This window comes from Ursus arctos, unplaced genomic scaffold (genome assembly GCF_023065955.2).
Source record: "Ursus arctos isolate Adak ecotype North America unplaced genomic scaffold, UrsArc2.0 scaffold_2, whole genome shotgun sequence".
NCBI classification, from domain to species: domain Eukaryota; kingdom Metazoa; phylum Chordata; class Mammalia; order Carnivora; family Ursidae; genus Ursus; species Ursus arctos.
The window spans coordinates 83,072,554-83,098,418 of NW_026622874.1; the positions used below are offsets into that span (position 1 = coordinate 83,072,554).

The 25,865-nt window shown below is 49.7% G+C and overlaps 1 protein-coding gene and 1 long non-coding RNA gene across 2 annotated transcripts in view; one reads left to right on the forward strand and one right to left on the reverse strand.

The window, feature by feature from the left end:
• The first annotated feature begins 116 nt into the window (after positions 1-116).
• On the forward strand, positions 117-25,689 carry SCNN1G (sodium channel epithelial 1 subunit gamma). The gene is made up of 13 exons (XM_048224502.2): positions 117-212; positions 3,747-4,084; positions 5,831-6,140; positions 7,772-7,962; positions 8,923-9,026; positions 12,193-12,356; positions 19,595-19,693; positions 21,335-21,452; positions 22,205-22,283; positions 22,367-22,424; positions 22,619-22,680; positions 23,811-23,886; positions 24,171-25,689. Exons 2-13 carry the CDS (start codon positions 3,768-3,770, stop codon positions 24,531-24,533), a joined length of 1,941 nt encoding a protein of 646 aa, XP_048080459.2. The 5' UTR covers positions 117-212; positions 3,747-3,767; the 3' UTR covers positions 24,534-25,689.
• Positions 10,984-25,865, reverse strand: part of LOC113267572 (uncharacterized) — a 108,329-nt gene continuing 93,447 nt past the window's right edge. The window contains exons 11-12 of the long non-coding RNA XR_008960266.1: positions 20,825-20,974; positions 10,984-11,056 (exon numbers count right to left, since the gene is read on the reverse strand). This is a non-coding gene — a long non-coding RNA (uncharacterized LOC113267572). The remainder of the gene's footprint in view (positions 11,057-20,824; positions 20,975-25,865) is intronic.

Sequence of the window (25,865 nt, forward strand, 5' to 3'; positions counted from 1 at the left end):
TCGCGGCTGGCGCATCCTGGGCCTCCTGTGGAACACACCTGGGCAGGTGAGGGCGGCCCCGAGGGGGTGGGGCTCCAGGGGCGGGGCCCAGGTCCTGCCCACAAGAGCCCGAGGCTGCGGCGGCTGCGGGATGCTCTAGCTGTACGCGGAGCCGAACAGATCGCAGACGGATCGCGCGCACGAGAGCCTCAGACTCTTCGAAACTGAGCGAGGTGAGCCTAGAGTAAGGTCGGGTGGCACGAGTCTGGGGCTTTCAGGCACCGGAGCGGCCGCGGGGCCGGGTGGCTTCCCGGACACGATCCGCGCGGTCGGCGGCGGTGCTGGCATCAGCCCGGGGCTGCTTCCCGGTGGCTGGGATGCTGGGACACCTTCCCAGGTCAATCCCGGTCCAGCCAGCTCTCTGGCGTCGCCCACGCCATGGCCCGGGACACGGAGTTGGGGCGATAGGCATTTCTGGGCTACTCAGGAACAAGGTCCGAGACTCCCGGGATCTGGGGCCGCGCCTTGCCTTGTCTAGCCGCCCAGCCCCCTGTTCAGCCCCCTTTCTTGGCCTTGGTTAGACTCGACCGCGATTGTTGCCTTTACCTTCTGGAATGTTTTCTCTGGGGTGACTGTGGTTGCAGAGAGAAGCAAACACTTGAATCGGGTTGGATTCTCTCCCGCGGCTTCAGCAGGCTGACTTCTGCCGCAGCACAGCGTGCGGTTGCTCTGTGCGGGGTGTGCAGGGGGCCCGGAGTCGCCGGGTAGGAGCTCGGGTCCCGCGCCCAGAGCCTGAGGCTTAGGGTCCCTTCCTGGGGCCTGGGAGATAGGCGAGGTCGGGGGTGAGCCAGCGGGACGCAATAGAGAATCGCGGTCAGGAGCAGTCCTGGAATTTGAAGGAAAAAAAATCCTTTGAATCTTGCTATCTGTGTGGCTTAGGGCAAGTTATCTAATCACTCTGCACCTCAGTTTCCAGCCTCTGTGAAATGGGCACAGTACTAGTACTTCATACAATTATGAGCATTAAATAGGTACTGTGTGAAAAGAGCTGCATAGGTGGGCTGGAAGTACCAAGGGAACAATAAATAATAGCCTCTATTCTTGCTGTTGCTATTGTTGTCATTACTATTACTACTGGAGGAGCAGCACAGCTAGTAGTTGAGAGTGGACTCCTGAGTTCAAATCCCAGCTCAGCCACTTTCTAGTGTGACCTTGGACAAACCACTTAACTTCTCAGGGTCTCCATTTCACTTGTATAATGGGGGAATAAGGATGCCTACCTCAGAAATCGATGGTGGAAATGAACTGAGTTAATAGCTGTAAAGTACTTTAAAGAGTGAGTGTTTGGTGTCAGCTACCACTTCTTCCAAAAGGCATCATGTTTAATCAAGCAGCACAACCTAATAGTAACCACAACCTTGCTTTGCTTTGAAGTTGAAACACTGTTTGTGTGAACATTTATCTGTTTTGTGATGAGCAAGATGGGTTCCCTTCTTTCACTTGTAGCTTCACTGACCTGGGTGGCTGACCCACTGGGTTCAAGGTCAGTCCTGGAGAAGGACCTGATGGGTCAGAGGGACCCCAGGGGTTGTCTTCAGTGAGGAGAGTTAGAGACAGGAGAGCCCAGAATCTGTGATTCTAAACGTTGCCAGAGAAGAAATCCTCCCTTGGGTTGCAGTTTTATTTGACAGGAAATTGAACCTGGACCCAGGTTTTCATTTTTTATTTTTTAAAAGATTTTATTTATTTATTTGAGAGAGAGAGCACAAATGGGGGGAGGGACAGAGGGACAAGCAGACTCCCTGCTGAGCACGGAGCCCAAGGTGGGGCTTGATCCCAGGACCCCAAGAACACGACCTGAGCCAACGTCAGATGTTTAACCAACTGAGCCACCCAGGCGCCCCTGGACCCAGGTTTTTAAAACAAACAAACAAACAAACAAACAAACAAACTTGTTAACTTTTTTGCTTTTAGATTGTAGAGAGAGAAGAGGTGGGGATGAGAAATATTTTCAATGATAAAATAATGTACATTCCTCTTGCCAAGAGGCTAACAGCGTAATTTTGAGGGCCCAGAGGGTTTTCTCCGTCCCAGTAAAGTCATATGTGTCTGGGAGGGGGCGCTGTTGGTGAGAGGTGGCTGCCTCTGGACATCTCCCTTGCCCCCCTTCTCCCCCAGCACTTATTTCCTTTACATCATAAACCTGAAACCCACTAGCACCATAAACTTGAAAGCCTCCCAACTTTGCCCCAGTTCCCAAATTTGGACAATATCCCATGGGGTCAGGGTGGAGAAAATATAACTCCTGAAGTCCAGATTCCTACCCGAAGAACGTGATGGGGCAAACTAAAGTCCTTGTCCCAGACATAGGCCCTCTGGGGGCGTGGGGACCACCCTGTATATCCTACTCCAAATTAAGGTATACCCTCCTTTGCCTCTGTCACCAATGGTAGGCATAGGAGGAAGAGTTTCCATATACCTCCCCTCCCCCTTTACCAGTACTCACAACTGTTGGGAGGTGGTTACATTGACTATCCAAGTCTGGAAATTAAACAGCTCAGGATCCCCTTTTTCCCTCTTCCTTGGGGAGGGGGCAGCACCCAGCACAACACCAGGCCCCGTGATATATCATGGTGGAGAAGGCTGCACGGTTCTAATCCAGTTCCTCCCCGTGCTAGCAGTGTGGTCTTGCACAAACTACTCTATGTCTCTGGACTTCTTGAAACACAGAATATGTAGATTATATGTGTATATATATAGAGAGAGACTATATATTTATGAGACTAATGAGAGTTTATATATTATAACCATGAGACGACTCTCCCTGTGTATAGACAATATATATAATATACAATACACGCATATTAGTTCATTTCAAAAAAGAAAGTTGTTCCAGGTTGTAAAGTTTCTGTAACTGAAATGCATCGTGTACGTTGATGAATGTGGTAATTTGCTTTCCAACGCTTTCCCCCAAACAAAGCTGTTATTGAATCAAAGCGTATTCCCCTAATTAGTGATATCTTAGAATCAAGGAAATATGGCACAATGCCTGGCAAATATTAAGTGGCCAAGAGTTGTGGGCTATTGTTTAGAAGTTGCTCTAGAAACACCTAATGCTTGACTGTAAAGAGATGGAGTTAAACAGAAATGAAACAGAAACTCTACTTGCAGGGAAAGCAGAGGGGGGAGAGTCTGGAAAACGCGGCTGGGAGCGGACCGACCAGGATCTCAGTTGGCTGCCGAGCAATTCTCTTAGCAGGCCGTATCTGTCGGAAGAGAAGTGTAGGGCACTTGCTCGGGGAGACACTGAGCTAGGCATGGGGGGTTTAAGCGAGATAGGAATGCTGCCCTCGAGGGGGCAGGTTGAGGGAAGTGCAAAGGGGCGGGTGGCCATGCTCTAAATAGGGCAGAGCGTGATAAAAGTGGTGTGGAGGGCTCCTGCTCCAGGCACCCAGGGGAAAGGCTCTTCAAACCTGTCCAGTGATTCATGGGTTAAACCCCACCCAGCCCCCACGCAGGGCTGGGCCTGGGGCCCGCAAGAGGAGGCCACCCTTTGGCAGCTACTGTGACCAAAAAACCAAATTCCCTGGAAAAGGGGCCGGGACCTCAGAATGCAGACTTGTCCAGACCCCAGAGGGAAAAAGGAAGGTGGCCTCTGAGGGCACATGGGCTGGCGTTTCCCAGAGTCTGGCCTCCAGGGACCGGCCAGCCCGGCGGGGAGGAGGGAGCTGTGAGCTCACCTGCTTTTCTTCTCCACCCCTGCCCAGTGTCCACGTCCCAGCCTCGCCATGGCTCCTGGAGAGAAGATCAAAGCCAAAATCAAGAAGAATCTGCCGGTGAGGGGGCCCCAGGCGCCTACAATCAAAGAGCTGATGCGGTGGTACTGCCTGAACACCAACACCCACGGCTGCCGCCGCATCGTCGTGTCCCGTGGCCGCCTGCGCCGCCTGCTCTGGATTCTGTTCACGCTCACCGCCGTGGCCCTGATCTTCTGGCAGTGTGCGCTCCTCGTGGCCTCCTTCTACACCGTCTCTGTCTCCATCAAAGTCCACTTCCAGAAGCTGGATTTTCCTGCTGTCACCATCTGCAACATCAACCCTTACAAGTAAGAGGCAGGAGCAGGGCTACGGGGTGGGGGCCGCAGCCCCTCTCCAAGGTGCCACGGGCCAGCCCACAGACATGCTTTTTAGAAATCTGAATTCGTTGCCAACCTTGGTAAACTCCCTCTCCCAGGTCCTAAATCTGTACCAAGTTTTCTGTCTATCAGCTGCTCCTGAGGATGGGCTAGTTCAAGATGTGCAGGAGGGGGAGGGCGTAGGGGTCAGTTTCACTTGGAGGTTGGGCCTGGAATGGGCTAGCCCCCCCCCCCCGGCACCTGCACATGAGCACACCCACACCCACCCACACCACCCCCCTACACACAGCCCAGCTTAGCCATTTCCCCTGAGCCCTGTAAGCTTACACCTCACTCTCCCCAAAATGTGAGCTGGAGGCTGACTCAGAAGTGACACCCAGGTGACTTCCGGAAGCATCTCAGCTGCCCTAAACCCTCATCTGAGTGAACCCTGCCCCACTAATTGAGATCACCGGGCTCTGGGCAGGATCAACCCTTGGTCCTGCTCTATTGTCTGCCACGGGGCCTGTTCTAAATGGGTCACTGGAGTCCTGCTCAGGATTATTGAAAACTGATCTGTGAGGCTGGTCAGAATCTGGCAGAATTTGTCTGAGCAGGTGTGGGTGTGGAGAGAAGGGGGAGCAGGGGAGGAAGAGTATCAAAGGAAACCAACTGGTCAAAATCAAAATCAAGTCTAAGACTCATTCTCCACCCCAGAGTCTTTTTGTCCCTCCCTCCCTCTCTTCCATCCATCGCTTATTCCATAATCAGATAAGTTGTCATGCAGTGTGTGAGAGTCTGGGGCATAGAACTGAACAACCCAACAGTCTTTGTCCTAGTGGAGCTGAGTTGTGGTGGAGGAGTGAAATATTAACAAATGTTAATTCCACTAATAAAATTAATAGTGAATGTTTACACACACACACACACACACACACACACACACACACACAAGATAAACTCATGGAATCTCTGCAGCAATCCCATTTCACAGGTGAGAAAACCGAGGCACCAAAAGGCTAAAATGACTTGTCCAAGGTCACAAATCCAGAACCAGCATGGGGAACTGGACCCCAGGTAGTTTGGCCCTGGAATTTATACACTCAGTCACCATTCTGTGCCGCCTAGTCACGGAGCAAGGGACAGAGAGAGGAGAGAGGGGGGCAGTTAGGACGGAGACCAGAACTACTTGCATTATGAGAATTTAAAGATGGTGTTGTGCTTCATGTGGTTACGTTTTGTATCCTTCTCCTGTGTTCTTGGGGGCTGTCAAGGTGACGGTTCTACCTCTTCCCTCCCAGCACTGATTCAAGGGGAATCCGAGGGCAGGGCCAAGTGAGCTTGGTGGAGACGGAGCCTGTCCCCTGGACAGACTTCTAGTTAGCAGGTATTGTCTGCACTGTAATTGTCCTCACCGGGGCTGGTTTATGGGAGGCACCTGATAGTCACCACTCCAGAAATGCTGGTTGGGGCAAACTCACCAACACACCCCGAGAGCAAGCAGATGGTAGTGGCAGAAATGAAGCCATGAGAAGTCACGCAAGGGTCACCGTTTACTTAAGCCAACAGTCACTTTGGATGGGGCAAATCGTAAAAGGCTTGGTCTCCTTGGCCAAGGAAGCAGGGTAGAAGTGGGCCCAGGGCTGACATCCACTGATGGAAAGCAGAGGGGAGAAGTGCCAGCACTCTGTCAAAGGGGCTTCCCCTTTCCCTGACTCCTCCTTCCCACCTTGGCAGGTACAGTGTGGTGCGGGACCTTCTAGCTGACTTGGAACAGGAGACCAGAGTGGCTCTGAAGACCCTGTATGGCTTTCCGGAGAATACGTCTCGAAAACGCCGAGAGGCAGAGTCCTGGAATTCGGCTTGGGAGGGCACACGGCCCAAATTCCTCAAACTGGTCCCACTGATGGCTTTCAGTCAGGATGAGACCGGCGAGGTCAGGGACTTCCTCACAGGGCGGAAGCGGAAATTCAGTGGGCGCATCATTCACAAGGCGTCGGATGCCATGGATGTGCACGCGTCTAAGGAGGTGGTGGGATTCCAACTGGTGAGATGCACGTCCTCACAGCTGGGGGGCATGAGATGGGCCGGAGGGGGTGGGTCCAGGGAGGTTTCTTCTTTGCCACCATCCCCATGGTCCTGCCCAAAGAAATACACCCAGTTAAGGGTCTGCAAGCAACTAAAACAGACTCAGGCCATTTTTTTTTAAGATTTTATTTATTTATTTATTTGACAGAGACAGCCAGCGAGAGAGGGGACACAAGCAGGAGGAGTGGGAGAGGAAGAAACAGGCTCCCAGAGGAGCAGGGAGCCTGATGAGGGGCTCGATCCCAGGACCCTGATTCAGGCAATATTAAGAGGAAAACAAAACGTCTTACAAAGGGACCAGTAGTTCATGGAGGCCTCTCAAAAGACAGAAATTAGGGAGGATCCAGGGATCTAGGTGGCAAGAAATGGTGGAGTCATCTCACGTATGGCTGCTGTATTAAATAAACTTCAACTATTTTTAGGCTTTTTGCTAATCCATCCATAAAGACGATTCAAATCCTATCTTGGGACCATCTGATTGACCAAGTTTGGGTCACCTAATGGCTAACAGAGGGCGAGGCATCATGGTGGACAGCCTCATCAGACTGTATCCAACAGGGGAAAGGACACTCCACCAAAGCAAAATTAGGGTGCAGACCCCCGAAGGAATAAAATAGATAATAAGCAGCAGAAATACCCGACATTCCCTGCAGTATGTGCCTTTGTGAGGTGCCGTAACCTGACCTTCAAGCTCTCCTTCTTGGTCCCGTGTGAGGGGCTCTGAACAGACAGCCATTCACCAAAATTGAATTCCATTAGTGTCCTGGGCAAAGTCAATCAATCACCCTACTTCTCTGTGCCCCAGACACCTCTGTAGGATGAGACACCTCTTCTATACCTAATGCCTGGCTTGCCAATTGTGAGACCTCAGAACACCAGCTACAAATCCAGAAAAAAAAAAAATGGCCCTTTCTCTTATTCACTGAGACTTTTCAAAGTCTTCCCGGGTATTTTCATGAGATAGCCGCTCCGTAACCCTTGAGAGCAAAATCAGCCCTTCAATGTCTGTCCATTTGAAAGTTTCTAAACTCTGTGTGATAGAACATCTGAAACATACTACAGTCTCCCTATAAGGCTCTCATTATTATACATTTTAAATGCTGGTCCTCCCAACTGCTCTCTGAGGTTGGGAAGGGTGGCATTTTAGCCAACATTTGGTGGGTGAAATAATGGAGCTGTAACACCTTGCCCAAGATCCTGCAGAGAAATCATGCCGGAGTCTGGGCAAGCGTCCAGATTTCTAGACTGCTGCACGAATAGGAAATGGCTAGAGGTGTGTGGGAAGTCAGTAGCAATAATCAACCATAGCCTGGATATCTGGAGATGCTAAAGAAACTGGTTTTTCTTCTTATCCGGTAAACAGCCACAGGGAGTCATTCAGGGGGACTGTTCTCCTCTCAGCCCCTTCTTGGTCCTTGAGGCTGATCTCTCTGAGCCCCTGGAAGTAAGAGGAAGCCCATCCTTGCTTCGGGTGTCCCTCCTGTTCCCCCGGAGTGTCTGGTCTAGATGCCAGTTCGTCATCCTCACCGTCCTTCTGAAGGCCGGTGCTGGTGCCGATGGCTTCAGCCTCCTGTCTCCTCTTATTCGCAGTGTTCAAATGACACGTCCCACTGTGCCCTCTACACCTTCAGCTCGGGGGTCAATGCCATCCAGGAGTGGTACCAGCTGCACTACATGAACATCATGGCCCAGGTCCCTCTGGAGAAGAAGATCAACATGAGCTACTCCGCGGAGGAGCTGCTGGTTACTTGCCTCTTTGACGGGGTGTCCTGCGATGCCAGGTCAGGACAGGAGTCTGCTCTCTTAGCTCTGAGCCCCTTGCCTGCACCTGCAGCTCAGCTTGGCAGGGCTTGGGAGGGAAAGGTGCTCTTCTCACTGACGCCGCCTTTTGGAAAACAGCTTACACGGGAGCTAGGCTCGAGAGTCAGTGAGGAAGATAGAGATGGTGTGGAGTCTAAATAGCCTTGAACTCATTAAGTTACTCATAAAAACAGAGCGGTTGATGGTGTATGTATAACCTTGGACCCCACCATCGTGCACACCGATAATTCAGAACCGCCAGCCTAGCACAGAGGAAGAGACGAAGGAAGGAAGGTAAGGTGGGAAAGAGAAAGGAAGAAAGACCTATGTACAGATGGGTGAGCTCTCTTTCTGCCTTTAAGTTAACACTCAGACCCCTGGTGGTGACTGAGCAGTGATGGGACATTCTAGAGTGTTCCTGCCTAACCAAAAGGCTTACTTCATTCTTTTTAAACACTAAGCCTTTCTATATGTAAGTAGATATATTGGTCCTGAGGAAGCGGAGTGATTGGAATCATGTCTGCTTGAGGGTTGGGTTCTAAAGTCAATGTAAGGATGCGTGTGATGTGGTTCCTTCTCTGGGGACCATTTTCTGGTGTTGGAATGGAAAAAATGTCAAGTGTTGGCTGAGCAATTCACAAGTAGAGGAATTTGGGGGCAGGCATATGGCACAAGGAGTGCCACGTCGGGATGGAGGCAGAGATGAAAGGGTTGAGAGGGGGAGCAAAGCAGAGAATAGTCCTACATCATGCATGTGTCAGCCTGGGCGAGCAGCTTTGTTTGTGGCTTATCAGACGAAAGGTAGAGGAAGTAAGTCATATCTATTATCCATTGTCCATAAAAGAGAGTGGGCCCCCTAAGCACAGCCCATCCAGTCTTCAGCTCAGATGCATGAGCAGAGTTCCCACCAGAGCTCCTTCTGACCGTATTCTTCCTCATAGAAACTTCACGCTTTTCCACCATCCAATGTATGGGAATTGCTACACATTCAACAACCGAAAGAACGAGACCATCCTCAGCACGTCCATGGGGGGAAGCGAATATGGTAAGGAAATCCGCACCAACAGTGAGCATGTTGGAAGCAGGACAGTTGGGGTGCTGAGACTTCCAGAAATGCAGGACCTCTCCATCTGGCCAGAAACCAGGGACACCATTTCCCCTTTCGGTGCAGCATTTACATCATCCGTGCTGGCTCCTTCTTTTTCGGTGTCTGTTTTCCTTTCTGTGACGTCTCCTCTTCACTTTTGAGAGAGAGAGAGCGCAATGGTGACATCACTGGGGTTTCTTGTTCTGGAAAACCACTCTGGTTTGAGCTTGTAGCTGGAATGAGTAACACCGGGCAGGCAGCTTTCAGACGGACTTGAACCCAGATATGCGGAACAGGAGATTAGGGAGGCAAACATACCTTTATCTTGGTTGAGATAACGCATTCTGGAGCCAAAACCCGGCTCTGCTGCTCACCGTGTGACCCCGTGCAAAGTGGGAATCATAATAATATGTGTGCTCTAAGGTTACTGAGAGGACTTAGTGTACGTACAGTGTTTTGAGTAAGTCCTGGCACACACTGGATCAGTCTGCATAACAAAGTATCACAGACCGAGCAGCCGGAAAAACAGACATTTATGTTCTCTTAGTTCTTTTTTTTTTTTTTTTAAGATTTTATTTATTTATTCGACAGAGATAGAGACAGCCAGTGAGAGAGGGAACACAAGCAGGGGGAGTGGGAGAGGAAGAAGCAGGCTCATAGCGGAGGAGCCTGATGTAGGGCTCGATCCCATAACGCCGGGATCACGCCCTGAGCCGAAGGCAGGCGCTTAACCGATGTGCCACCCAGGCGCCCCACGTTCTCTCAGTTCTTGAGGCGAGGGGCCCAGGGTCAAGATGCTGGTGAATTTGGTTTCTGGTGAGACCTTTCTTCCTGGCTTGCAGGTGGCTGCCTTCCTGCTGTGTCCTCACCTGGCCTTTCCTCTGTGACAGGCAGAGAGAGAGAGCACGCGAGCGAGACAGCAAGCGCTGTTATTGCCTCCTGTTCTCATAAGGACACCAGTCCTATGGGATCAGGGCTCGCCTTATGACTTCATTTAACCTTAATTACCTCTCTAAAGGCTCTACCTCCAATACTGTCGCATTACGGGGTAGGATTTCAACATACAAATTTAGAGGGAGGGGAACACAATTCAGTCCTCAACACACATGAAACACACAATAAATGCTGGTTGTGGTTGCATTCCTACTGTTAGTAGCAATTCCACTACTATCACCAGCACCAATAATACCGATACGACCTCCGACCCTACTACTACCACTGCTCTACTACTGTGACCTTTGTAGGGCAGGCAGGAACAGATGGGCCTGACTTACCCACAAAAGGAATTTGTGCAAAGTCCTGAGTACATTGAACAAGATTTGATATACAGATATGTTCCCATAAGGAAAGGCAAGTTCTTGTCGTAGAGGAAAACAGCATGTTGGACACCTAGCCTTTGCTACTGTGTGGTCTGTATTCTCACCAAGTCTGCAAGAAACCATAAATCAGGGCACGTTCTTTGGTGGGAAGAAGTAGTCTGGGAACTGGGAGCTAAGAGTTGCAGAGTCCTGGCTTTGCTACCTATGTGCTGTGTGACCTTGAGCAAATCACTTGCCTGCTCTGGGCTTCAGTTCCTTTACTTGTAAATGGAAGAAGTCAGAATGAACTCTCAAAGTTTTCTTTTTTCCTTTTTTTTTTCTTTTTTTTAAAGATTTTGTTTATTCATTTGAGAGAGAGAGAGCACAAGCAGGGGGAGCGGCAGAGGGAGAGGGAGAAGCAGGCTCCCCACTGAGCAGGGAGCCCCATTCAGGGCTCTATCCCAGGACCCCGGGATCATGACCTGAGCCAAAGGCAGTCGCTTAACCAACTGAGCCACCCAGGCGCCCCCGAACTCTCGAAGTTTTGTTCCTTCAATCCATAGAGGCCCTGCTCATTTGCTCAGCCATTCGCCAAACATTTATTGAGTACCTGCGGTATGCCAGGTCCTCTTCCAGGTGTCAGAGACCCTGCGGTAAACAGATGCCATCTCTGCTTCAAGGGAGCTTGAACTACAGTGGGGAGAGGCAGATAACAAATGAATGAACAAACTTATAGACATTTTCTGCTTATAAATCCTAATGAGGGCTATGAGGAAAATCAAGTAGTGAAAGGGAAGGGGGTGCTGGGGTCAGGATGGGGCTTTTATTTCAAATAAGGAGGCATCTGTGGGAACAGTTAGTTAGGGGTGAAAAGACCCGCAGAACAGCATTCAGGGCACTAACAAGTACAAAAACACGGAGAAGGAAATGAATTCGATGTGCTCCGGAAACAGAAAGCAGTCCTGTGTGTCCGGAGCTTCTTGAGGGAGCAGGCAGGGGGACGAGGAGGGAAACGGAGGCAGGGCTGCATCGCTGCAGGTGTGACAGCCACGGTCAGGTTTACGGATTTTATTCCATGGAGTTCCCATGTATCCAATGAGATGCCACTGAAGGGCTTCAGGCAAGGGAGAGACCTGCTCTGATTTCCAATTTTATTTTCAAATTTTTATAAAGATTTATTTGTCTGAGAGAGAGAGGCAGAGAAGCAGAGGAGCCGAGGGGCAGAGGGAGAGAGAGAGTCTTAAGCAGACTCCACGCTGAGTGCAGAGCCCGACACTGGGCTCGATCTCCTGACCCTGAGATCACAACTGGAGCCAAAACCAAGAGTCGGATGCTCAACTGACTGGGCCACCCAGGTGCCCCTGACTTCCAGTTTTCAAAGTCTCTCTGGCTGCTGGGCGCAGAATACCCTGCAAGGGTAGGAGCTGGAGTATGGAGAGAAGTTAGACCAGTGATCAGATATCCCATTGGTGCTTTTCTATAAGGGTTTAAGCAACCACAGCACTGCAAGTCCCTTTGGATGCTCTGTAGAACGCCCATCTCAAAGGACCATGTAGAGATGGATGTCTCAGGCAGGGTAGCAGTTCCTTTATTGCTCAGCAGAACTGTGGCAGTGATGCTGTTTTGGGGGACACAGCAGTGAGCAAGTCGGGCACCATCCCTCACCCCCTCTCCTCCACGAAGCTTCTAGTCTAGCCCTGCCCACCTTTTACTTGTTGGAAATGCCTGAGTCTTGGTTTGGAGCCTCCCAGAGCACCAGGAGAGGTAGGCTTACACCAGGGAATGCTTAACGGGCCTTTGACCGCAGTAGCCTTTTCTCTTCCCAGGGCTGCAGGTCATCTTGTACATAAACGAAGAGGAGTACAACCCTTTCCTGGTGTCCTCCAGCGGGGCCAAGGTGATTGTCCATCGGCAGGATGAATACCCCTTCATCGAGGACGTGGGAACAGAGATCGAGCCTGCCATGGCCACCTCCATAGGGATGCACCTGGTAAGAGAATGTTCTGATTTCTCTAGGGGTGGCAAGGAGAACAGATTTTCCCCCCAAGGATAACCAATCAGATGCAGCTTATGGAAAAGTGTGTTCGTTTCAAAAGGAAGCAGAGTCCTGGATTTGCTAACAGTTACTGCAGTGCTCAGTCCAGCAGTTCTACTAAAGGCTGTCTTTGTATCTTCTGTATGGATGAACGAGGACACAGGATGCCATTTTGGGGAAGAACTGAAGGAACCTTGCTTGTTGTAAAGACAGACACTAGCATTTATGGAAACTGTGTGAGGAGCAAAGCGTCAGACATTAACTATAGTTGTCACTAATATAAATAGAGCAGATTAACACCTTTCTTTCTGGGCCACCTAAATGTCGATGAGGCATGTAAACCACTCCTTAATGGCTAATGGGAAGTCACTGGGCCATCGGAGCTCTATTTACACAATCATACTTCCATCAATTTTACTTCATTCATCAAAAACCTCCTTCTCCCTCAACTCTTTGACCTTCTCTGATCTCACCGGGTGCTCAAAACACTCATACCTGTCACCAGAAGCACATTCGGGCTGCAGACTCCAAGCCCTGAGTCAACTATGCCCAACAGAGGCAGAAGGGCAAGGTGAGGGGCGTGCCCCAGACATTCCACTACTTATGCAATCTTCTTGTTTGCAGGACTGAGGTCTTTTTATGCCAGTAACTCTCCACCTTTCGTCTTCATTCCTTGCAAATCTGTTCTCCAGAGCAGTGGTTTTCAAACCTGACTGATCATTGGACTCAGATCCACTGTCAGAATCTCTGAGAGATGAGCCCAAGATCTTTGTTTTTACCAAACTCTGGTTATTATCCCAAGAGGCAGAAAACCCAGGAACCTCAGCTTTAGAAAGCTGAGTAGTTCAACATGAGAGGAGAAGCAAAGTGTGTCTTCCTAAGCAAAAGTAAGGCTAGAATGACATCAGCTTTAGTACAGCTATAAGTGATGGCCTCGTATTGGGTTATAAAGTGATATCGTGAGCATTGGGGCTTGTATATCCATCCATTACTTATCCATTCAACAAGCATTTCCTGAGCGTCTTTATGTGCTGGACACTGGGACCGTATCAGAGCATAAGACACGGTCGCTGTCCTGTTGGAGCTTAGAGTCTGGCAGAGAGGATCAATGACAAACAAAAAATTGCACAAATGATTAATTATAATCATCATCAGTGCTACCAAGGAGAAATGCAGGATGGATGAGAACCTATCAGGGGATGGCTGACCTAGGGCTTTTTTTAATGGGGTGAAATGGGGAGTTCAAGGAGTGCTTTCCTAAGGAAGCAATATTTAAGCTGAGACAGCCGAGATGATGAACTGAGTACATGGTGACATTCCAGAGGAAATCTGTGGCTTCCGTGCCCACATCAGATGGGCAACTCTGGACAAGAGAAACAATCAAGATGGTTGCCTGGAACCTGGGTATGCTGGGGAGGCATGTTCCAATGTGGGAAGTTTGTTTCAACATGAGAAGTGTTGTGTACCAACTTGGACTGTGTGAATATAGATTGTTCCTCCCCCCACAAATAATTTTGAGCCCCAAGCTATGAAACCGTGGCTTGGAAAGACTTTAGGGTACCACTTAAGGATCTGGGTCATTGATTCTTCTATTCACCAGGACTGCAAAGCTCCCAAATCGGAATAGGGAACATTTTCACTCAACATTGCCCATGCAGTTTTATCTGCACCCTGAATAAGGACTTGGGATTTGCAGTACATCCTATCCTTTAAGAAATTTTTATTATCTATCCTTCTGCCCTATCCTTCCCTTCCACCCCTCACAGTGTCTGCAGGCTTGGAGGAGGGGATCAAAAGCTTGGAGAAGTGCAAGAACTAAGGAATTTTGCCCTCTGATTTCCTTCTCTGAGCTTAGGAATACCCACCGTTTTGTTAAGCAGATGTTTTCTTTAACAGTGGTGGGTAAACAAAGACATGGGTGGGTTTTCTGCTATACCTAATTTGAGATGTATAAAACCAAAGTGACAGAGCAGGGTCAGTCAGCTCTCTTTCTGATTTATGACCATTTGGAACAACAAAAAGTAATCTTAGGGATTATTAAGAGGTCAACATGGGGTTACCAAGAATAAGTCCAAACAAACTAGACTTCCTTCCTTTCTTATTTTTTTGTTTACTTATTTTTCTCGATAGGCACGTAAAGCTGGTAGACTCAGTTGGTTAAAAAATTTTCCTTCATTCAGTGAGGGATTGTGTGTCCAAAGCACTGGAAGTTCAGAGATGAATACAACAGCACACCTACCTTTAAAGATCTTATCTTTAAGACCACACAGCTTTGTGATACAGTTCCCAGCTCCATGGGAACAGAGACATTCTGTCTTGTTACCAGGCTCAGTTCTTAGAACATAGTAGATGCTCAATAAATAATGTTGGATGGCTAGATGGCTGTATGGATGGATGTACAGATGTTTGGGAACAACTGTTGGTGAAGGCTTCCTAGCTGATAGATTCTTGAAGGGCAAGTGTCAGGCAAAGAGTTTCAGGAAGGGCTAGTCCAAACAAAGGGCAAAGCAATTACAAAGGGGTCACAGGAAGGATTTTAAGCTGAGTAGTGAAAGTTTTTGAGAAATGTCTTTGGCGAAGTGTAGTCAAGATAAAGTAATTAAGATAAAGTAATCAAGATACTGGAGACAGTGTACTTAAAGCAATTCCAGGAAGAAAGAATGGGGCCCTTAGCTGAGGCAATGGCTGTAGGGATGAGTGTAAGTGAATGGATTTGAGAGGTACTATTGCACGGAAGCAGCAGGGCTTGACAACCAAGGTCAGTGAGGAAAGACCTTGCTATAAGGGAAGTTAGACTGATATTTAGGTTTTGGCTTGGGCAGTGGGGTGGATGGAGGTCCCAGGCTCAGAATTAGGGAATGCAAGAAGAGGGATAAGTTTGTGGGGGAGGATGATCACTTCGGTTCAGAACATACCCAAGTTGTTGTGCCTTTGGGGAATCATGGGGAAAATGTCCAGAGATGCTATGAACCTGGAGCTCAGGAGAAAAATGGAGGTGGGGGTTGGGGTGGGCATCTAGCATAATTCTAGACTTGGAAATAAATGCCATCACCCAAGACCTGAGACAGAATGCAAATGTGTAAGGGCTGAGCAGAGAGAAAATGGAGAAATAGAGGCAGAGAATGAGGAGCAGCACCCAGAAAGAATTGGTGTCAGATAAATCAAAGAAGAGAGTTTAAAGGAAGGTATGGACCAAAGTGCCAAATGCAGATGAGAGGTCAGTCAAGAGAAAGGGCAAAAGGTGCTCTCTGGGTTTGACAACCAAGAGATCACCGGTGGTTTTTGGCAGAGCAGTTTTCCACAGAAGGAGTGGAATAGAAACCTAAGTACAATGAGCTGGATCATGAATGGGAGATGAGGAAGTGGTAGTGTGGAACCAAGTCTTGGAGAGAGGGGAGACTTCACTGTCATTGCAAACCCTACTGTGCATTTTTATCTTAAAACACATGCACACCTCTTTTCACAAGCATATGCATGACGGATTAAGTGCCCAGCTTTGCAATTTGGTTGTGTAATCTCAATGTCTCAGTTACCTCATCTGTGAAATGGGGATGCTGATAATAATGTGCCTTTATAGGCTGATGAGAATTCAGTGAGTTGATTCATGTGAAGCATGTAGAACAGTGCTTCCAAAAATATTGGCTGTTACTGTACTTTTATTTCTAAGAGAAGAGATGTGAAGGAAAGGAAAAAATAGGTTTGAAGCTAAAAGAGAGGTTAGCAAAATTTTTCTTGTCCTTGGTGACACTTTCCTCCTTTATGAGACATTGATCTCTTCTATATATATAGAAAGAGTACTAGTTATTTGCCATATGTGTTGTAAATATCTTTTCCGGTTTGTGCTTTCCTTTTAGTTTTCTTTATGCTACTGTTTCACTTGCAAACACTTCAAATGTTTACAGAGTCAAAATATTTTTCTTCTTTAGTTATCATGCTTATTGAAGATTTTCCTTCCTTGAGATCAGATATTGAGCTACCTTCAAGTTATTTTATTATTTCAATTAATACTTTAACTCACTAGAATGTTTTCTCTGCAGAATGTGAAGTAGAGATAGATTTCACTACTTCCTCTAAAGAGTCAGCACTAGTCCTAACTTCATATATTAATTCTTTTTCTTTTCTCCATACACAAATAAATTTTATAATATTTATAAATTTTTATAATATTTTATTATATTTATAAATATTTATAAATATTCTAGTATAATTTTATATATTACAATATAAAAACAGAACAGAAGCAAAAAGAGAGTTAAACCACCCGTAATTCCATCTAGGGCATCATGCTTCCACCTGGGCTTTTCCCTGGCACAGTTTATACCTTTAAAGAGGTGAGCAGAGGGGCACCTGGGTAGCCCAGTGAGTCAAAGCATCTGACTTTTGCCCAGGTCATGATCTCAGGGTTCTGGGATCAACCCTGCCTCAGGCTCCCCACTGAGCAGGGGGTCTGCTTGTCCCTCTGCCACCCCACCCCCCGCTCCCCTTGCCCCCTTATGTTCTCTTTCTTTCTCTCTCAAATAAATAAATGAAATCTAAGAAGCTGAGGATTCCTGTGCAAATGCTGGCCTCCCCCAAGATTCTAAGAAGGAAGCCCGTAAGATCTGGTTTGATAAAAATGGGCCCTGTTGCCCACACATATACTCGCATAGACTTAATCACGCCTACATATACCCATGCATGCATGCACACACACATGCATGCACACACACACACCTCACACATACACATGTATGCACTGACATGCATGTGTGCTCACACATATATACACAAAACTTGCATCCATTCGCATACACATATACCCGCTCTCATTTTTGTGTCCCTAGGGGTCAGGAACAGACCAGCAGTTCTGAAAAACTGATGGTGGAAGGGAGAGAGAAAGGGAGGGAGAGAAAAAGAGAGCAAGCCAGAGAGGGAGCACTAGAGTACCTGCCCCATCTGCCCTACCTCCCCACCCCCAACCCCCCACCCCACCCTACTCTCATTGCTTTAGGAAGCGACCTGAATAACCCAGGGGCTCTGAGTTCAATCAGCGTTGTTACGGAGGACTGGGCCATTGAGGACTCAGAAGCATAAAAGTCAAAAGATGATTTATCACCATGTGTCTTCTGGAAGTGGCCCATGGGTTGGTCCTCAAAGTAGAAGGAGGTCCAGCCACCTTTGCCAGCTGCACAGGCTTATCCAAGTAGACGGACCCTGTCACCTAGATGCTGGGATCTTGTACTCCCCCCTGCCCAACACACCCCAGGCAGGCTGGGCCTGTAGCTGCCACACGCTGGGCTCTGTGGACAGCTCAGCAGGACCCACAGGCTTGAAGGAACATCTGCCCAGGGAGCCTGCAGCCTCGGGGAAGCTGAGAGGCTGGTGCTGAGGTGAAGTGCCTTCCAGGGAAGCCACTGTCGGCATCTTTGTGCCCCAGTGCCCAGCCAGCCCTGGCATGTTCTAAAGACTCTAAATCTGTTAGCTACCCAGCTATCGGAGGAATGAAGTAAGTCTGTTTATTTTGTGCTGACACAGAAAGATGCTCACTCTTCACTGTCAGTGAGAAGGGGAGATGGCGGGGCAAAGGGAATGTGTGAGTATGTATTTGCCCGTCCGCTTGTCTGTCTGTCTGTATATCTGAGATCAGATCTGCTCCTCTCCTAAGAAACAGAGGAGCCCACGTGGTTATTTCCCCTTTGCCTCTGTTGTTTAAATGTTTTAAAATGGGCATTGTTAATTGCCCTTGAGGTTCCTGCAGGTTAATTGAGGGCGACTAATGGTCAGCAGATGGATTACAATACAAATAGAAGGAGATTACAGCTACTTGAGATGTCTACATTTTCCACCTAGGTCAAACTCCTTGAGTCCACCCGCCCCCACTCCCCCCCCCCATTATCTTTCTGTCTGTCTGTCCACTCTTCAACGGAAAAAAAGACTTTCTTCCGCCCCGCAAATCTGCCATCAATTTCCCCTTTTCTCCCACTCTCAGAAAACAAAACAAAACAAAAACAAAAAAACAAGGAACCGGGCTATAAGCTGGTCACAGTTTATATTCAATTATCATTGCCCCTGGGAGACATTCTTCTTCTTCTTCTTTTTTAAATCTGCTTGTCTGGATTGTTTATTTGCAGTGACAAATATTAAGCTAGAGCCACTTACTAAACCACAATAAAACATCATTTCATAAGGTTTTTGAACTGTGAGTTACGATTCTCTCATCGCCTCTGATCAGCGTATCATTCTACTCTATTGGGCATTCCTTGGCCCTCTCTAAGAAAGTCAATTTTTCCAAGTCAGCTTCTGAGATCAGAAGACAAGAGGGTAGGAGGGGCGCCTGGGTGGCACAGCGGTTAAGCGTCTGCCTTCCGCTCAGGGTGTGATCCCGGCGTTCTGGGATCGAGCCCCACATCAGGCTCCTCCGCTAGGAGCCTGCTTCTTCCTCTCCCACTCCCCCTGCTTGTGTTCCCTCTCTCGCTGGCTGTCTCTATCTCTGTCGAATAAATAAACAAAATCTTAAAAAAAAAAAAAAGAAGACAAGAGGGTAGGAAAAGGCTCCTTCCCTGGGAGGAGAATCCCACCAAGCACACAGACACTGCTGGTCTTTTTTCCCCACCTGCGCCCTCCCAGTGGCTTCTCCGATGACGTACTACCATTTCAAAATCCAAATCCAGATTTCTCAGCGTGGTATAGGAGGCTTGGCCTCGGCCTCCCTCTCTGGCTTCATCTTTCTCGTGCTGCCTTTCCAGCCAGCCTGGTCCTACCCCACATCAGCCTTTGCTGCTGCTTCTGCCTTACCCCCTTCCTCCACTTCTTAGCAAATCCAGCTCTTTCTTGCCATTCCTTGTTGAGCCAACATGTCCCTTTCTCAAAGGCATCTTCCTCAATCACTCTTGGAAAGACTGCGCCCCTCCCCCCCAAGTCCTCAGTCCCTCTTCCCAGTTTCACTGATCACTAGCCATAATTATCCAATTATCTTGGGCATTTATTTGCCTTTTGGCCATCTATCTAACCCCACTGGAAAGTAAGCTCCACGAGAGCAGGGAGCTTGTCTCTATTGATCATTGTTGAGTCCACAGTGCCTAGAATAGCACCAGCCACCTAGTAGGTGCTCAAGAAATATTTGTTGAATGAATGACTTAATGCTCAGCTCCCAGCGGTGGTCCCGTCTGGGTCCTGGGGCGGGGTAGGGCTGAACGGTGCTGCTGTGATTACAGACGGAGTCCTTCAAGCTGAGCGAGCCCTACAGCCAGTGCACAGAGGACGGGAGCGACGTGCCGATCAGTAATATCTACAACGCTGCATATTCCCTCCAGGTATGGGCGGGAGGGGGCACTCAGCCCTGGGTTGTGGCCCGGACACAGGAGACAGTTATCTATAGGCTGGGGTGTGTCTGGGACCAGGAACTCCGGTGATAATTCCTGGGGTTCATCCAAAGACCTCAAGAACAAACAACACCAGCTGGTTCCAGTCTTCTTCAATCCGTCTGTAACCAGAGCTGAATTGATTGATTGAGGTTTGCTTGGAACACAATGTACAGCCGAGACAGGCCAGCTTCCTAAATAGGCCTTGGCAAGTGAGGGACAGGAGAGCAGCAGTCTGGGGGAGGCGCTGGCTGAGGTATGGGAGCCCGGCCTCTGGGCCCCCTCATGCCCCTTGCTCACTGATGTCCTTGGGCAAGTGATGTCATCCTCAGCAATCACAGGGGGAGGTAGGTTTGGATCAGGGGCTGCTAACTGGCAGCCCCCAGGCCTCTTGCAGGCTGCACACCTAGTTTTTTTCTGGCCAGAATGGGGTCTAAAAGTCAGGGAATTTCATAAGAAAACCCAGATTTCAAGCTTCTCTTGAAAAATAAGATCTGGCAACCTCGGGCCCAAAGCCCTGCAGTGTAAAGAGCAGGTGGAATTGCCCTGTTCAAGGAGGCATGTGTTCTCATTCCCCAGAGTTCCCACCAGCCCCTAGCGTATTACCTCTATCACTGCCCCCCGAAAGCATTTGAATTGGCAACCCTTGAGTGCGATCATCCGTTATGCCTTCTCTTCCATTCTGGGAGACTGCAATTCCCCTCCTCCCGAGATGCTCAGAGTTCATGAAAATCCTCCCAGTAGAATAAAAAAGAGCAGGTGTTTCTACACACTGCGTCGTCTAGCTTACGTTGGAGCTGAGCTGAGAGGTGGTAGGGCCGCTAAGTGAAAAGAGACTGTTAGTCGAAGAATGTCTACTTACAATAGAGATACAATCGAACTGACTTCAAGACCAGAAGAAAAGAAAAGGTCATCTTCGTGGAAAGACACTCATGAATAGTATTTAGTGAGAGGCTACCATGGACACACACCTTACCTATAACAATTCATTTCCTGCTCACAACAACCTCATGAAGGAGGTCCTGGTATACTTATTTCAAACGGTGAAGAAACCAAGCGCATCAGAGAAGTTAAGGAACTTACCTGAGGTCACACAGCTGGGGCGTGGCAAACCTGGGATTTGTACTGGAGTCACCTGCCTTCAGAGCCCTTGCCATGAGCTCGTATGCTATAAGATTTGTGGCTATGGTGGTAACTGACGGTCCCCAAGGATCCAGTGTGGAGGAACTGGACCTGAGAACAGAAAAGTTGGGAACTATGTTTCTCTCTGTTTCTTGGCATCTGCTCCAGTGTCCCCCCCCCCCCGACCCATGTCAGCAGTCACGTGGTTGAGAAAGGCCAGCCCCAGGTCCAGTCCCAGCTCAGCCTGTTCTCCACCTCTCAGTTAATCTGAATTCTCAATCACTTTTCTACCTCGGTGCCTTTGGCGCCAGGGCCACTCCTGGCCCAGTCCGCTGTGCCACGAGGGGCACGTTTATGCGGTCCGCCAAAGCTGTGGGGAGCCGGCCCCCTGGATGCAGTCTGTGGAGGGAGGGAGCTCTCTGGCATCCACGCGCAAGGAGGTTAAGGGAACCCCTGGGTTTCATCTTTCAGATCTGCCTTCACTCGTGCTTCCAGACAAAGATGGTGGAGAAATGTGGGTGTGCCCAGTATAACCAGCCTCTGCCTCCAGCAGCCAACTACTGCAACTATCAGCAGCACCCCAACTGGAGTGAGTGAGACCCGCCCCAGCAGTGGGGTCAGCCCAGCCCCACCACCAGCCTGTGCTAGGGCCTTTTGCAGGAGGGAGGTGTCGGTAGAGAGAGGTGAAGCAGTTTTACTCCTGTCCTCAAGCCTGGCTTGAATTACGCTTTCTTTTTTTTTTTTTTTTTTAAAGATTTTATTTATTTATTTATTCGACAGAGATAGAGACAGCCAGCGAGAGAGGGAACACAAGCAGGGGGAGTGGGAGAGGAAGAAGCAGGCTCATAGCGGAGGAGCCTGATGTGGGGCTCGATCCCATAACGCCGGGATCACGCCCTGAGCCGAAGGCAGACACTTAACGACTGTGCCACCCAGGCGCCCTTCCACTTTCTAAGGACCAAATGCTGAACCCCACCCTGTGCTGAGAAGCTGACCACCTCTCTCAGCTGCAGGAGGCAGGAGCCACGGGTGGTACCCTTTCACAGAACAGATAACTGAGGCTCAGAACAGAGAAGCAACTTGTCCAGGGTCGCATAGCCAGGGCGTAACAGAGCTAGACTCAAAGCCAGTGCAGCTGACCCCCCAACGTACGTCCTTAACCTCCATGGTATTCCGTCTCTCAACATGACAGAGCAGCGTTTGTTTCCAGAGAACCAGTGTTTGTAGAAAAGGGGAGGAGAAATCATTACAAGGAGACTCTGGGGGCCCCATGGCTGACCCCCCCCCCCGGAAGAGCACTGTGGCCCCAAAGCTCACGCTGCCCTCTGCCTTGTCCCCCAGTGTACTGCTATTATGAGCTGCACCAGGCCTTTGTCCGGGAGGAGCTGGGCTGCCAGGCAGTGTGCCGGGAAGCCTGCAGGTGAGTGGGCCTGGCGGGACAGAGCACACAGGGCCGGGCTGGGCTGGGCCACCCGCACTCACTCTGTGCCCTTCCCCCCTTAGCTTTAAGGAGTGGACACTGACCACCAGTCTGGCACAGTGGCCATCTGTGGTTTCCGAGGTAAGTTACCCTGCCCCGTCTTTCCCCTCACGTCTTCGGCCCGCAGCCTGATGTCCCACATGGGTCCTCTGACCTCGGGGGAGATGCACAGGGGAGGCCAGGGCGGCGGGGGGGCAGAGGCTAAAAGGGAGGCACACGGGCTGGGCCTGGGCTCTCTAGGTATCCCCAGGTCATTCCTTCTTTCTCCAACACAGAAATGGTTGCTGCCCATTCTCACATGGGACCAAGGCCAGCAAATAAAGAAAAAACTCAACAAGTAAGCAGACCCCTGCCTTGTTTCCTCTGCCTCCGCTGGCCCTGGGCCTCAGCCTCCTCGCCTGCTTCCTCGCTGCCAAACCTTGTTGGTTCACTCTTTCCTTATTCAACAACTATTGAATCGAGCTCGTGTCGGGAGCCAGGCCCTGCACTAGGCCTGGGGCTCTCAAATGTTTTGACCATAACCCTCAGGATGAAAATGATTTTCCATTGAGATTATATATATATATATATATATATATATATATATATATATATATATATATATAATGAGATAAAAGTCTCATGTAACAGCACTTTCTTACGATGCATGAAGCACTCAGGCTGATCCTCGGACGCCGCAAGCCGGTTTAGCCAAAGCAACCGTTTACATTCATTCCAGTGATCACGGCACTACTATGAATGATTAGTGCCCCTATCAGTTGACAAAGAGTTTGAACATCTCCGTGGCTGTAATCTGGAATTTCCTACCCTGTTTTGCTTTGTCAAAGGTACTGGTCATGGCCTAGGCCATGATTTATCCAGGTCTGAATACTGGATCTGCCAATTATGAGCGTGCGTTCTTGAGCAAGTGATTTAACCAACCTGGGTCTTGGTTTCCACATCTGTAAAATGGGGACAATGAAAACATAGCTACCTAGGGTTGTTGTGAGCATCAAACGAGTGAGTTCACATAAGGCACTTGGAAGAGTGGGTGGCAACACAGCAAGTGTCCAATAAATGCTGACTGTTAGTATGGTCATTATCACTTCTGCATACCCAGCCTACCTCGCTCGTGTACATTACCTGCGTGTGTCCTGTACATGTTTGAGATTGCAATCAAATAACCGCAATGTCAAGGTTTAATGAAGAACAGGGTGCTAGGGGAGTATAGCTGGGTGGACTGACTTAGTCTGGAGGGTGGGAAATGGTTTTGGAGGGAATGAATGGCCTGAACAACCAGGCCCAGGCTGGGGATGTGCTCTAGGGCACAAAAGGAGCCCCGGGGGTCAGGTTCTAGGACCCCTGGGGAGCTCTGGGCCTGGGCCATGCTGGGGGCTGGGCAGGAGGGAGACAATCACGCTGAAGATTGGTCATCTGGTAGAATGCAAAGGTGCCCAACTCACCTTCGCCCTGTTGGAATTTCTGCAGGACAGACTTGGCCAAACTCTTGATATTCTACAAAGACCTGAACCAGAGATCCATCATGGAGAGCCCTGCCAACAGCGTGAGTAGCTTCCTTCTGGGACCTGCCCAGGGTCTGTACATGTGCCTATCTGCCCAGCCTCAGGGAGCAAAGTCAGATGCTGGCAATCCAGTCTGAGCTGGTAGGGCCACCATAGGCCAACCAGGCCTGGAATCAGCGTAGGCAGAGGAAGAGGGGATAGGAAGCCCTCCAAACCCATTAGGGCTAGGACTTGCCAGGGGCTCCCTTGGGAATTGGAGGTCCCTGTGTGAGACCAACTTGGGAGGAGGGGCCTTCTTCACGGTGTGGCTTGACCTCCCTTGCAGATCGAGATGCTTCTATCCAACTTTGGTGGCCAGCTGGGCCTGTGGATGAGCTGCTCTGTCGTCTGTGTCATTGAGATCTTTGAGGTCTTCTTCATCGACTTCTTCTCTATCATCGCCCGCCGCCAGTGGCAGAAGGCCAAGGAGTGGTGGGCCCGGAGGCATGCTCCCCCTGGCCCTCAGGGCCAGGACAACCCGGGCCTCGATATAGACGATGACCTGCCCACTTTCACCTCCGCGTTGCGCCTGCCTCCAGCCCCAGGGACCCAGGTGCCTGGCACACCACCTCCCAGATACAATACCTTGCGTTTAGAGAGGGCTTTCTCCAGCCAGCTCACAGACACCCAGGTACCACCTGAGTCCTGAGGCAGGGAGGTGAAGAGAGACGTAGCTAGGAACCCCAGCCACGGTCTGAGAACTTAGACCTTGTCTCCTGCACATGGAGGGGACCCTTGGTACCCCCTCTGGGCTTTTCAGAGACATTTACTAAAAGTCGGCTTTGACCAACAACATGGGACTTGGGTGTGTGCAGGGGACCCATTGGACCCTGCCCAGCCACCCTCATAGCCGTCCAGGGTGAGAAAGATCCGGCCACCCAACCCCCGCCCCACATCTGCTCCAGAGAGAGATGGGGGCTGAGGAAATGGTGCCCGGCCGGCTGAAGGCCAGAAGGGAAGCCTGACAGAGCTTTCACCAGATCCTGAGAGAGAGAAAGACTCCTTCAAAGCCCCAAGCTGGAAGTTTCACCCACTCCTCCAGCCTGGGCTAGGGCCCAAGGGTATGACGTGAGGGATCAAGGGCAGACAACCACTGCCTAGTGCCAAAGCCAGGAAGAAGCACCAGCCCTGGAGCTGGGGCTGTTTGTGAATAAACTGTTCTTAGTTTTTGACATTGGGGCAAGGTCTCTCCTCTGTGCCCTCAGGCAGGGAGCTGGCCTGAGGTCCTTGGAGCGTGTAGGGGGAGAGAATGCAATAAAGGGAGGTCTGGGGGTGTGACAGGAGGTCCTCAAGGCAGGGGTGGGGCCATGTTCTGGGCAGCTAAGCCAGTGCCCTGGGCCCCTTACCCAAGCACAGAAAGGCCCGTGAAAGGGCCTTGCTGGACACCCCTGTCCAGTGGTGGCCCAAGGCACAAAGGATCATCTGATAACTCACCTCAGCCTCTCTTCCTCCCAGGAGCACCCCTACTTCCCCCCCAGCAAGCCAACCACCGCAGACAACCGTTTTTGGACTCACACTTTCCAACATGATAATACCTAACATGTGGGAAGCACACAGGAGGTGTTCAATGTTAGCTCAGCAACGGTGTGCTGGGTGCTGTTCTAAGCACTTACAGAGATGAGCGTTGGGGACAGCAAACTGCAACCCACAGGCCAGATCGTGGTTTTGCTCATGACCTAGGAATATTTTTTTATTGCACTTTTCTCAATGATTAAAAAGATCAGAAGATAACTCTTTTGTGACTCATGGAAATTATATAAGATTCCATCTTCAGTGTCCACAAATAAAGTTTTATTGGCACACAGCCATGACCATTCATTTACGTATTATCCGCACCTGTGTTTGTGCTACAACGGCCGCCATCCACGTAACTGCAACAGAGACCCTAAGTGCGCAAAGCCTAACATATGTACTCTCTGGCCCTTCACAGAGTAAAATCTTCCAATCCCTGGATTGGCACATTAAGCGAGTCTGTTTATCC